The following is a 14,466-nucleotide window of genomic DNA, read 5'->3' as shown; positions in this document are numbered from 1 at the left end:
ACCGCCCTTTCTTTCCTTCTCCCCAGCCTTATAACTCAGACATCTGCCTGCTTTTTTACTCTTGAAGGAGGGCTCAGGCCCGAAACATCAATTATATATCTTTACCTCCTATGGAGGTGGCAAGGCCTGGTGAGTTCCTCCAGCATTTCTGTGTTTTCACTATAATCACAGAGTCTCCAGGGTTGCTTTAGGGTCAAGGGATTAAATGGTCAGGTCTTAGACTTGTTGAGTGTTGGAGTATTGCTAGGACTTTTTGTTTTGATTTCAGATTTCCAGCATTTGCAGTTCATTTAATTTTCATTACTCTTTGCTTCCAACCAAACCAAGCCAGTTTCAGAGGCCATTTGTCATTCAACCCCCTTTGCCGTCACCACGACCCCCCCCCCCCCGCCCCTCACTGCCAACTTGGCTCCTAGTATTTTAAAGCAGTCTACCATGTAAGATCTTATCAGATGCCATGCTAAAGGCTAACAAACTACATCAAACATCAGCGACACTTCCTCTTACCCTTGAATTCACAGTTGATAATCGCTTAACAAATCCATGTCAATTGTTCCTCATTAATCTGTACCTTTCTAAACAGAGCAGTTGGGAAGGGAAATAGTAAACATAGAAAAAAATTTAGCAATGAAGGAAGATACAACTAAAAGAGAATTGGCAGATAAAAAAATAAAATATGAAACATTACAAACATATAAGGTGGAGAAGAATATAATGAAGACAAAACAGAAATATTATGAACTAGGTGAAAAAACACACAAAATCTTAGCATGGCAGCTTAAGACAGAGCAAACTAAGAAAATGGTATTGGCAACAAGGAAAAAAGACAAACAAATTACATATAATCCGAAAGAAATTAAGGAAAACTTCAGAGAATTCTATGAACATTTATACCGAACTGAAAACGAAGGGAAAGAAGGGAAAATAGATGAATTTTTGACTAAAATTGAACTACCAAAACTACAAATAGAGGAACAAATTAAATTAACAGAACCATTTGGAACAGTAGAAATACAAGAGATAATAAAAAAATTACCAAATAATAAGACACCAGGAGAGGATGGACTCTGCTACATGCCACCTGTTCTGCCACATGCGTTACCTAGCAGTTAATGGTCGTGATTGAATGTTATCTAGATCTTGCTGTATGCAGGTCATGGACTGCTTTATTTGCTGAACAACGCCGACTTTATAATGCAAGAGAGGTCAGTAATAAAGCAGCTAAAGATGCCTGGGTCTTGGAACTCCTGCTGTCATATGCTGGGGACAGGATGATTACATGCAATAAACAATGCCATTCCTCCGTAGAACCTCTTTTCTTTCTTGTCCTGATTGAATTGAGTACAAATATAACCTGGGATAAGGAAACAACAAGTGAAGCAAAAGTAAGCTGCAGAAATATTTACCTTAAATGTAATTTCTGCCAGACATCGTGTACACTTGATGTAGAAACGAAAAATGGGCAGTCCCAGGTAGACTTCATTCTGCACAGTTTCCTTACGCGCATTGAACTTTTTGCCTTTATAAATATACTCTCCACACGTTTTACATCTGACACAAGAAGAATGGCAAAACAGAAATAGATAAGATTATCCAAAACAGTCCCAAACAATTATGGTGCAGCACATAGTTTAGTACTTTTTTTTTTAGAAAAAGGTAGATATTCCCAATGCTTTTGGCCGCCAGGAACTTAATTGAATTTGGATCAAAAAGGCATGACATTTCATAGAACTTAGTTTGGAAAATTTCTGAGATACACCATTTCAGAGATACACTAGTGATAATATCTCAGGAAAGCCAACTCTTCTACAAGATTGTTTCTTCTCAAAGATCAAACAGATTAATTTTTAAAAGCAAAACATATGGCAGATGCTGGAAATTTGAGGCAAAATCAGCAACTACAGGAGATACTCAGCATTGTGTACAGTTTTAACATTTCGGGTGGATGACCTTTCATCAGCGTCAGTTGGCGTGAAACTTTTTTTCTCTGTCTATATTATGCTGCCCGGGCCTACTGAGGTTTTCAAGTATTTACTGTGGTTATAATAGATTCTGGTTGCTCCAAAAGGAATGCAGTGAATTAGCATTTACTGTACAAATTGGCAACCAATTCCGTTGATCCACTATTATCTGGGAAAAAAAATGTCTGATTATGAGAGGCATAGATAGGGTGGACAGCCAGTGCCTTTTTCCCAGGGCAGGAATAGCAAGCAAACACCAGAGGACACGAGGACAAAGTGAAGGGTGTTGGTGGGGGGGGGGTTGTTTAAGGGAGACATCAGGGTTTTTTTTTATATAAATACAGAGCATTGTGGGAGCCTGGAATTCCTTGACAGGGGTGGTGGTGGAGGCTGAAACATTAAGGGCATTTAAGAGACTCTTAGACAGGCACATGGATGGAAGAAAAAGAGAGGGTTACAGGGTAGGGATGGTTTAGTACTTTTTTTTTTAAAAAAGGTATATATTGGTTGGCACAACATTCAGGACCAAAGAGCCTGTAATGCACTATAGGGTTCTACAAATGCAAAGCTGAGGAGGAGAAATTAGGGCGAGGGCAGCAGTACGGTAATGTAGCAAGAACCAAACAAACACCTACCTCACAGTTCGAGCAACTCAGTACACTGGCCTTCAGTGCTATTTACAGATTCTCCCTATGACCACACAGGTTTCCTCTGGGAGCTCCAGTTTCCTCTTGCAACTTCAAGAGTAGTATTGGTCAATCCAATTTTTAATTTAGACAAACAGCTCAGCAACAGGTCATTTTGGCTCACAAGTCCATGGCACCCAACTAACCTACCCCCACCCCATATGGGCTGAAATGACCTGTTACCATGCTGCATATTTAAATTAAAAATTAAAAAGTTGGTCACCCTTGTTTCAGAGGGATGTGGGCGGATAGGGTTAATTGGCAACTGATAGCTAGCGTGGTCTGCAGATGTGGTAGAACCTCAGTTGAGTTATGGGTATGTGGAGAGATTAAAATTGATTTTGCATGTAATTTGTGCAAACAGATGCTTGGTGGTAGGTGTAAATAGTGGGCCAAAGGGCCTGTTTCTGAGCTGTTTGACTCTGATTCTCCCTAGCTTGAGTTTGGCTTTCCTTAACTAAACCAGCTGAAAGAACTGCTTCACATACCATATCTATTTCTTTCTATAGAAATCAAACAAATCATCATGTTTACGAGTTAAAAAGACAAACAGATAAATTCCCTTAAAGCAAAAACTCATTTACCTTCACTAAAATAAATCTCAGCACAAACATTCTTGATTCTTTGGAGACAAAAAGGAGAAATCTAATTGTGTGCCAAGGATTGCTACCAAATGAAGCTGGTTAGGGGCTGCACCATCTCACAATGCCTCCAGGACAGTTTTAACCCTGTTGTTTCATTAACATGGTGAAAGCACAACATAACCACTTTTATCATTTGGGGAAAAAAAAGGAATAGGTACAGGAGTAGGCTATCCAACCTGTCGAGCCTGCTCCGCCATTCAATAAGATCAAGGCTGATCTGATCATCGACTCAACTCCACCTACCTGTCTTTTCCCCACCCATCACACCCATCCTGGAGCAGGACTACAGTGGTGAGAAATTATATTGGCTCAGAAGCTCAAGATATAGTAGTAGCTAGAGTGGATATAGAAAAGTAGCAGCATCTTGGCTGCACATCAATAGATATACCTTTAGGACGCAATCAGGAAATAATAAGGTGTACGAAGGAGACTGCATGGATGGTTTTGATAACCATCCAAATTAAAGAGGCAAGGAAAGTCTTAAGAATCTGTAGATTATATGTATCAGGATTTGTTTAGGGACAGACAGTACATTGAGGAACAATTTCACTGAAGACTCTCAAACTTTTACAGGTGTACCACCAAGAACATCCTGGCTGGTTGCGTCACTGTCTCAGCACGAGAAAAAAACTTCCAGAGGGTTATTAACTTGGCACCAGACTTCACTCCATTGAGGTCATCTACAAGAGGCGGTGTCTTAAGAAAGCAGCCTCTATCTTCAAGGACCCCCACCACCCAGGCCATGCCTCTTCATTCTGCTATCATCAGGAAAAAAGGTCCAGGAGCCTGAGGACAAGCATTCAGCAGCACAAGGACAGCTTCTTCCCCACCGCCATGGGATTCCTGAATGATCAGTGAACCAATGACATTGCCTTAATTTAACTTTTCGTGCACTATTTTTATTCATTGATGTAAAATAGTTTATATGAATGTTTACACTGGTAATGTAGCCGCAAAACAATAAATTCTAATTCTAAATTTTAACTTAGATATACAGCATGGTAACTTGCCCTTCTGCCCAATTAACCGACAACCCTCGCACATTTTGAAGGATAGGTGAAACCGGAGCACACAGAGGAAACCCACGCAGACATGGGGAGATCATACAAACTCCTGTTGCTGGATGCTGGATTCGAATTAGGGCCATTAACACTGTAATCACATTGCACTAACCATTACACAAACCACTATGCTAATCGGGACGGATGAAAATTTATGGATGATCAAAAACTGGTGGGTTAGAAAGCAAGGTAAACTATTTAAATAGATTGAAACTGCTATATACCGTAATTCAAAGGGATGTAAGGATCCTAGTATATGCAGCCAAAGTAATTAAAAAAGCAAATTGAAAGATAATTTTTCTTGCTTCAACCTTCCAAAGTGCATCACTTCAGACTCAATATAACATTTTAATGCTACTTCATAGAATACTGGTGAGACCACACCATGGAGTACAGTTTTGGGAATGATGCAATTATAGGAGATAGTGGAGAAAGGGTTCACTGGAGTGATTTCTGGAATAAGATTTTCACACCTGAAGAAAGTTTAAGTTGTACTTATTGGAGAACAAAGGAAGTGATCTCATTGAAACACAAGATTCTGAAGGACAGCAACAGGGTGGATTCAGAGAATGTTTCTTTTGTGAGGGTATCAAAAATTGCTTTAGAATAAAGGGATTTCCTGTTTAAGTAAGAGATAAGGAGGAATTTCATCTCTTAGAGTGTCACAAATCCTTGGCATTCTCTACCCTGTGGAGGCAGAGTTGTTGAACATATTCAAGGTGAAGCTATAAGGAAGCCATGAACATGGGGTGAACACAGGAAAATGGTATTGAGACCAGGAATGGTTAACCCATAATCTTAATGAATAGTAACAAGTTCGAGAGGCTGACTGGCCTTCTGATTCTTACGTTATTCTACTCAAGATCAAAAGCAGAGTGAGCCAAGACTAGAAGCAACAGTTTGGTAATGGTTAGCTTAAATGGGTTTGCAAGGCAGATTGGATAAGAAAGGAAAAAAAGGCCTAACAGAGATGACGAGCAGAGGGTTATGTTTTTCTTTTTGTTACATTTCCAAGCATTTAGATATTTATAATGCACCAAATCAAATAATAACAAAAAGAATTGGGTCAAAGTTGAAGATTTAAATGGAGGATTAGATCAGACCCTGAAATAAAATTATTCTCAGATGAACAGTTTTTCAACTCTCTCAGGGCAATAAAGTCTGTATTAAATCAATTTTGAGATTATAATTATTGCCATGTACACAAGATACATAAAAGCTTTCCTTTGTTTTCCATTCAAAGCCAAACAAAGAGTCACCAAGTAATTCAGCACCATTATTAAAACAAGATCGATAAGCAAAAGTGAGGCCCTTCAGAGACATTGAGTGTTTTTACAAATATTTTCAAAGGAAGTACAAAATTAAACTAGACACCTGGTCTATTATTTTCCCCACCTCATGTTGAAAGGAGCCATTAATCGAACCACATATTGTCGATCTTTGGGAAGTTTGAGCTTTGGTATTTTTGATGGATCAAAATCCGGTGGGTAGTATTTCTGGGGAGAGAGAGCACACAGGAACCATTCAGTAATAAAACTCCTTCAGTATATTCTCGTATACCTATAAATAAGTTCAGATGTTGGAATTGATAGACAGCATCAAAGTAAGGTTTGGCAACCTAATAAAGTCAATGTTGCAGCTCCATTTGCACTGCCTCTCAGTGGCTGAGACCAGTTCGAGCCTGACGTCTGGTGCTGTCTGCGTAGAGCTTGCGCGCTCTCATTGTGCGTGCATTCCCTACGGGTGCTCCAATTTTCTTCCACATCCCAAAGACATGCTGATGAGTGGGATAAGTGGCCATTGTTAATTGGTGTGTGGGAGAATCTGGTGAGAATTGATGAAAATGTGGGGAGAATAAAAACATCATGCAGGATCAGTGTAAATGCATGGTTGATAGTTGGCACAGATTCAGAGCTTCTTTACTTACCTATTCCTCCCATCCTGTCCAAATCTCAGAACATTTATGTCCTTTTGCCTGTCCTAGTCATTCCAATGTTTTTGCACCGGATCATGATCGTTTCCTGTAAAATGGTATCTATCCACCACCGTGGACTGGATTTAAAAGGAATATTAAGCTCCAAGTTGGCACAGTTAGCACAATGCCAACGAACAGGACCGAAGTTCAAACCTTGTGCTGTCTCGAAGGAGCTGTACATTCTCCCCAAGTCCCTGGGAGCATTGGTTTCCACCCACTATATCATAGGTTGTAAGTCAATTGGGCATAACAGGGTTATGGGCCAAAAAGTCCCACAATATAACCGACTACAGCTTTGAGGTTGTCTTAATCACAAGGAGTAGATGGGGGGGGGGGGGGGGGTGGGTAGTTGATGGGGAGAGTAGTGGTACAAGGTTTGAATGGGGGCAGTGGGGAAAGAGGCTGTGGGAGTGAAACTGGGTGGGGTAGAGACTAGAGGAAGGACTGGAGTATGGGAGGAGTGACAGTAGCCGTGTGGGGGTAATGTAGGATGTGTGATGACTGGGTGCCGGGGGAAGGGATATAGGGTTGAACAGGAGGGAGTGGGCGACGTCCACGATTCCGAGTGGACACCCAGCCAGCACAAGGCCTCGGCCGCGGTGCCGGCTGCACAGAGCCCACCGGCGGCCGCCTGGGCGCCGCTTCGTACTCACATTTAACACCTTGCGTTCCGACATCGTGCGGCGCTTCGCAGGTCCCGGTCGGTCTCAACCAAACCACCGGGAATCGCAAGCTCGCCACTTGATTGGCTGAGAGCGGGGGGGGGGGGGGTTCCTTCATTGGTTCCGATTTGCTATTGGCTCATTCCTCGAGTCAATCTGACTTTGTGCCCGCCTTTTTCAAGTGAGGTTGCGGGTGGAGGCCGCTGTTAAAAATGTCCGGCTGGACAACTGCTTATCAGTTAGGGATGGACTTATCCACTCCCTCAGTTAGGGATGGCAATATTCGCCAAGTTCATTGAGATGTTCAGAAAAGAGTAAATTCTTCTGTGCCTTATCCTCCACGACAGGCTTTATGTTCAAAGGAGGAACAATTATATTTAATTGTAAACTTGAATCCACCTGCACAGGAGGCAAAATACATCAAATGAGTTGTTATCCATATTAAAGGATTAGCTCATGGGGTAGAAACTTACAGACATTTCCCAGAGGTTAAGGATGTTTCTCAAGCCCCCCCACCACCCCAAAAATGGACTAAATGATGACTCCAGGTTTGCAAATAATTTACCATTAGAATTCACAGAAACATATATTTTATGTCAATCCAACGCTAAAAAAAATTGTTTTACCTTTCATACACCATAATTAGACAGTGCCATTGGTTGAACTGCAGACATCTGAAACCTTTTAATGTGGTATAGAAATTGCATCCTACTCGTATTATTGCTTTTGCAAGCAAGTTGCTTAACAACATTTGTGATAAAAGAGTCCAGATATAAAATACTTCCAACCCATTGGGTCAAGTCAAATTTATTGTCATCGGATTGCCCGAGTCCCACCCGACGAAACAGCGTTCTCTGGTCCTCGGTGCAAAACACGCAGGCACACAGCCAGACATAAGACAACACATGCAGACAATCAAGACATATTCAGGCCAAGTAGCCAGCTGTGATAGTACAGACCTATCACCAATGTATATAGTTACAGAATCTAGAGTATGTAATGGCTGTGCTGACAGCGATTGGCTCAGAGCTTAGCCACGCCTACTGTCTGGGCCTTAAAGGGTTGTGTCCCTAGCCAGGTCAGATCATTCCGGACTGGTCACCCACCTGTGAAGAGCTCCTGTCTTTTGCTAATAAAAGCCTTGGTTTGGATCAACAAGTCTTTGGTTCTTTTGACGAGCTCTGCAATTTTATTAGCAAAAATAATTTTTTTTTTAAAAAAGGGATGGAGCGTCTGACTCGGCCAGAAAAACTTGACATCGACCCACAGTCAGCTACAGCCTTCAAAGTTCTGGCTGTTGAACTTTGAAAACTTCCTAAGGCTCATTGAGGTGGAGGAGGATAACCAGCATCTAACAGCATTGCTGTCTATGGTTTCCTTGAGAGTCTACGAGAACATCCAGGATGAGACCACTTACACCGCAGCCATAAAGGTACTGAAAGAACTGTACGATCAACCAATGAACAGAGTTCATGCCCGGCTCGTACTTGCGTCGAGGAAGCAACAGCCCGGCGAGTCCAGCAAGGCATATTTACAAGGAGTAAAGGCGTTGGGCAAGGACTGTAACTGTGTGGACAAAACTGCTGCCGAGATCACAAACTATCTCGTCCGGGATGCCTATGTGGCCGGGCTCCGATCGAACGAAGTGAGGCTGCGCTTGCTCAAACAAGGGGTAGAAAAACTAGAGGACGTGGCCCGGATTGCAATCACAATGGAAGATGCAGCCTTAAAGTCAAACGAGTTCTCTAGGGACTGGATCCCACGTTCTGATGTGAGTAGAGTGCCCTTCTACCCTACCACTCCCTGATAGACTGATAGCCTGTCGGCTGCTGCTACATTGTCCCCGTGTGGAACACTCGACCCGGCCTCGGTGCCGACTGTAGAGCCCGCTATTGCCACGGCCACGACCACCCCTGAGGGCGACGCTGCCACCGCCACAGCCATCCCCGGAGACGATGCTACCGCTACCGCTGCCCGGTCCCCTGCTGCCACTGCCCACCCCGCCGCCAGTGTGGCCACCATGACCGACTGGGGACCCGCCGCGGCCAACCAGGTACTCGCCCTAGCGTCCATCGCTGACGACCGCTGGGGCCCGACCGCAGCGACCGACGACCTACCCACTGCCAACTGCGAGCAACAACCCCCACTACTTACCGTTCATCCGCCGACACCACCACAACAGCACCCCAACGACCCGGGCCACCCTGCCGACAACACGGCTGGGGAATTGAGCGAAGGAGTGGTCGCACCCGACAAGCCTGCTGGCGACACCAGTGACCCAATCCTGGCACCACGGTGGTCACGCCGGATGGTCAGACCCCCCTGACCGCTACAGTCCTTAACCTACCCCTTCCTTTCATTCTCTCCCTCATTTTTTTTCCTTCCCTTCTCCCTCTTCAGCCCTTTCACACCAGGGTCAGTTCTCCAAGAAGGGGTGAATGTGATTGTACAGAGCTATCACCAATGTATATAGTTACAGTATCTAGAGTATGTAATGACTGTGCTTACAGCGATTGGCTCAGAGCTTAGCCACGCCTACTGTCTGGGCCTTAAAGGGTTGTGTCCCTAGCCAGGTCGGATCATTCTGGACTGGTCAGCCACCTGTGAAGAGCTCCTGTCTTTTGCTAATAAAAGCCTTGGATCAACAAGTCTTTGGTTCTTTCGACGAGTTCTACAGTAATTTATACAAATAAATAAATAAATATTGTGTCATGACTATGAGAGTCTCGGTTGGTGAGGAGTTCCTTTGGTTGTTCAGCATTCTCACTGCCTGTGGGAAGAAGCTGTTCCTCAGGCTGGTGGTGCTGGCTCTGATACTCCTGGATCTCTTTCCCTAGAGGAGCAGCTCAAAGATGCTGCGTGTAGGGTGGAAGGGGTCCTCAAGAATATTGTGCACCCTCATCAGACAACAGTTGCAGTACACCAAGTCAATGGATGGGGGGGAGGGAGACTCCAGTGATCCTCTCTGCCACTCTTTTAGTCCTGTGAATTGACCTCTGATCAATTTCTATGCAGAAACCATACCACACTATGATGCAGCCAGCCAGGATGCTCTCGATAGAGGTCCTATAACAGGTTGAAATAATGGTGGCTGGTAGCCTTGCCCGCTTCAGTCTTCTCAGGAGGTTTCTTCCTCGGGCAGCAGGGTTGGCTTAACGGTTAGCACAATGGCCTTATGGTGCCAATTATCGGGACTGGGGTTCGAAACCCACGCTGTCTGTAAGGAGTCTGTATGTTTTCCCTGTGTCTATGTGGGTTTTCCCCAAGGGCACCGGTTTCCTCCAACTATTCAAAATGAACAGGATGTGTAGGTTAATTGAGTGTAAATTGGGCGGCACGGGATTGTGAGCCGTTATGGCCTGTTACTATGCTGTACGTCTCCAATTTTTTTTTATTAATTTAATTTTAAAATTTATATTTTAAGTTAAAGAAGTGCAGCCACTGTTCCACCTTCCTGACAAGTGAGCAGATGTAGTATATCCACGATAGGTTACTAGTTAAGTGTACTTGATGTGTAGTAGAGGGTGGACATTCCCGGTCCTCCTGAAGTCCACGATCATCTCCTTTGTCTTGTCCATGTTGAGACTCAGGTGGTTACTCCATGGAACAATCCGACTGACCTCCCTCCTTACTATCTTTTATCTCTGCAACTTATTCTCTCTCACAAATGCACATCAATACTCTTTGGATTCTGTTTTTGCCATACACCTATACCAAGGGTAAGATATTAACATCTGTGATGGTGATGGGACTTATGGAGAGAAAGCATATGGAAATAATCTTTAAGGTTACTATACATGGAAAATATCCCAGAGGAAGTCACGTGATGGAGTAGTGGCTGGATGGTGAACTCCAGCCCTCTCCAGAAAAGTTGAAAAAAATAAAGGAAAGCACAAAGGCACAAAAATAAAAATTAAAGTAAAGTGAATATAAAGGTGGAAAGAAGATGGCGACGAAAAAAGAAAAGTCAAAACCAACGGTAAGAAAAGAGGAAGAGAAGACAACGGAAGAAGAAGGAGAAGGCCTTACCTGTTCGAAGAGGCCCGCGGTGGAGAGAGAAGCCCGCTCCCTCAGGTCGGTAGAAAATGGACTACAAAAATGGCTCGCTGAGCCAAGTAAAAGTGCATGCAAAAAAACACACCGACGGGAGGGGTGACCAGCTGGGGAGTCGATCTCCACAGCCGGCAACGACAACTGCAGAACACCTGCAGCAAGAAGAGACCACAGAAGACAATAGAAACAAGAAAGAAGAGAAGGAAAGAGCAACAAAGAAACAACAGATGGCCAACCCAGAGGAAGAGGAAGAGGAAGAATACAGAGAAATGGAAGAAGAAGGGAAAGGCAAGACAATGGATATATTTTCTCTTAATAAAGAATACATGGAATCATTTAAAGAATGGCAAGCACAAGAATTTAGTGATTAAAGAAGAAGAATAAACAGTACAGAAGAGAAAGTGAATAAAATAGATATCAGAAATAGGAAAAAGAATGGACAAGGTGGAAGAACAAGAAGCAGCAGTAGAAATGGAGGTAGAGGACTTAAAAAAGAAATTAGAGGAATCTAATAAAAAAGTTAAAGAGACACAAGAACTGTTAGCTCAGAAAATAGATATAATGGAAAATTATAACAGAAGAAATAACATAAAGATAGTGGGCCTTAAGGAAGATGAAGAAGGCAAGAATATGAGGGAGTTTATAAAAGAGTGGATCCCTAAGACCCTAGGATGTCCAGAACTACAGCAAGAAATGTAGATAGAAAGGGCACATAGAGCATTAGCCTTTAAACCACAACCACAACAAAAGCCAAGATCCATGTTAGTAAAATTCCTAAGATATCTTTGGCTTGGCTTCGCGGACGAAGATTTATGGAGAGGGTAAAAAGTCCACGTCAGCTGCAGGCTCGTTTGTGGCTGACAAGTCCGATGCGGGACAGGCAGACACGATTGCAGCGGTTGCAGGGGAAAATTGGTTGGTTGGGGTTGGGTGTTGGGTTTTTCCTCCTTTGCCTTTTGTCAGTGAGGTGGGCTCTGCGGTCTTTTTCAAAGGAGGTTGCTGTGAGGCGCCAAGATGCACGGTTTGAGGCGTTATCAGCCCACTGGCGGTGGTCAATGTGGCAGGCACCAAGAGATTTCTTTAGGCAGTCCTTGTACCTTTTCTTTGGTGCACCTCTGTCACGGTGGCCAGTGGAGAGCTCGCCATATAACACGATCTTGGGAAGGCGATGGTCCTCCATTCTGGAGACGTGACCCATCCAGCGCAGCTGGATCTTCAGCAGCGTGGACTCGATGCTGTCGACCTCTGCCATCTCGAGTACTTCGACGTTAGGGATGTAAGCGCTCCAATGGATGTTGAGGATGGAGCGGAGACAACGCTGGTGGAAGCGTTCTAGGAGCCGTAGGTGGTGCCGGTAGAGGACCCATGATTCGGAGCCGAACAGGAGTGTGGGTATGACAACGGCTCTGTATACGCTTAACTTTGTGAGGTTTTTCAGTTGGTTGTTTTTCCAGACTCTTTTGTGTAGTCTTCCAAAGGCGCTATTTGCCTTGGCGAGTCTGTTGTCTATCTCATTGTCGATCCTTGCATCTGATGAAATGGTGCAGCCGAGATAGGTAAACTGGTTGACCGTTTTGAGTTTTGTGTGCCCGATGGAGATGTGGGGGGGCTGGTAATCATGGTGGGGAGCTGGCTGATGGAGGACCTCAGTTTTCATCAGGCTGATTCCTAAGATATACTACAAGAGAAAAGGTACTGGAGAAAACAATGGAGAAAGTAAGAGAGGACAACAAGCCACTGGAGTACAAAGGGAAAAAAATTTTTATTTATCCAGATATAAGTTTTGAACTCCTGAAGAAGAGAAAGGAGTTCAATACAGCAAAGGCGATTTTATGGAAGAAAGGGTATAAATTTATACTAAAGCATCCAGCGGTATTGAAAATATTTATTCCAGGACAGCAAAACAGACTATTCTCGGATCCAGAGGAAGCACGAAAATTTGCAGAACAATTACAAAATAGACTGAGAGATGAAGACGTGTAACGAGAGTACAAAAGACTGCGAACTAAAAAAGACGTGTGTATAGGACTATATACATATTATACAGAGCCGTTGTCATACCCACACTCCTGTTCGGCTCCGAATCATGGGTCCTCTACCGGCACCACCTACGGCTCCTAGAACGCTTCCACCAGCGTTGTCTCCGTTCCATCCTCAACATCCATTGGAGCGCTTTCATCTCTAACGTCGAAGTACTCGAGATGGCAGAGGTCAACAGCATCGAGTCCACGCTGCTGAAGATCCAGCTGCACTGGATGGGTCACGTCTCCAGAATGGAGGACCATTGCCTTCCCAAGATCGTGTTATATGGCGAGCTCTCCACTGGCCACCGTGACAGAGGTGCACCAAAGAAAAGGTACAAGGACTGCCTAAAGAAATCTCTTGGTGCCTGCCACATTGACCACCGCCAGTGGGCTGATAACGCCTCAAACCGTGCATCTTGGCGCCTCACAGTTTGGCGGGCAGCAACCTCCTTTGAAGAAGACCGCAGAGCCCACCTCACTGACAAAAGGCAAAGGAAGAAAAACCCAACACCCAACCCCAACCAACCAATTTTCCCCTGCAACCGCTGCAACCGTGTCTGCCTGTCCCGCATCGGACTTGTCAGCCACAAACGAGCCTGCAGCTGACGTGGACTTTTTACCCCCTCCATAAATCTTCGTCCGCGAAGCCAAGCCAAAGATATAGTGTATAGAGAAGAATTAATGAGGGAAAAAAGGGGAAGAGAGTAGTAAAGAGGGAATTTAGAGAGTGACCTTTGTTTTATATAAAAATTGAAATCTTTTCTGGGGGGGTGCTGGGTAGGGAGAAATTACGGTCACTGCAAAATCAGTTGACGCTTGCGAGAGAATTCGCAAATCCAAATGGAGAGGGGAGATGTGGTTGCCCGACAAGGGATAATGGGCTACTCAGGAAGGGGAGGGGACTATGGGGTTAAAGAAATATTAGGTAGGAGAATAAGGGGAATATTTGATGTGTTTAAAAACGTTGTCTTATAAACTGTTCAAAGAAAGAAAGCAGAAATGGCTGAGAAGGAAAGGTGATGATGAGGAAACGGAAGGGAAAGATAAACAAAGTATAAAATGGCTACATTAAACTATATGACTTTAAATATTAATGGAATACATAACCAAATCAAAAGGAAGAAACTGCTAAATTTACTGAAAAAAGAAAAAATTGATATTGCATTTGTGCAAGAAACACACTTAACTGAAGTGGAGCACAAGAAATTAAAGAGAGATTGGATAGGACATGTAACGGCAGCGTCATATAACTCAAAAGCTAGAGGAGTGGCTATATTAATCAGTAAAAATGTACCAATTAAAATAGAAGAGGAAATAATAGATCCAGCAGGAAGATATATAATGATAAAAAGTCAGATATATTCGGAGTTTTGGAATTTACTTAATATATATTCGCCTAA

The 14,466-nt window shown here is 43.6% G+C and overlaps 1 protein-coding gene across 3 annotated transcripts in view; it reads right to left on the bottom strand.

Moving 5' to 3' along the window:
• The window catches only part of yju2 (YJU2 splicing factor homolog), a 112,972-nt gene that overhangs the window by 16,488 nt on the left and 82,018 nt on the right, over positions 1-14,466 (bottom strand). The window contains exons 3-5 of one of the 3 annotated variants that reach the window (XM_069928812.1): positions 6,981-7,388; positions 5,748-5,848; positions 1,407-1,551 (exon numbers count right to left, since the gene is read on the bottom strand). In XM_069928812.1, the coding sequence (XP_069784913.1) occupies positions 1,407-1,551; positions 5,748-5,848; positions 6,981-7,004 (270 nt within the window). In that variant the 5' untranslated portion in view covers positions 7,005-7,388. Of the gene's footprint in view, positions 1-1,406; positions 1,552-5,747; positions 5,849-5,970; positions 5,990-6,279; positions 6,657-6,980; positions 7,389-14,466 lie in introns of those variants that run through there. The other 2 variants (XM_069928813.1, XM_069928814.1) reach the window with 2 other exon arrangements.

This window comes from Narcine bancroftii, chromosome 3 (genome assembly GCF_036971445.1).
Source record: "Narcine bancroftii isolate sNarBan1 chromosome 3, sNarBan1.hap1, whole genome shotgun sequence".
Lineage (NCBI taxonomy): Eukaryota > Metazoa > Chordata > Chondrichthyes > Torpediniformes > Narcinidae > Narcine > Narcine bancroftii.
This window is presented reverse-complemented; position numbering and strand designations above follow the sequence as displayed.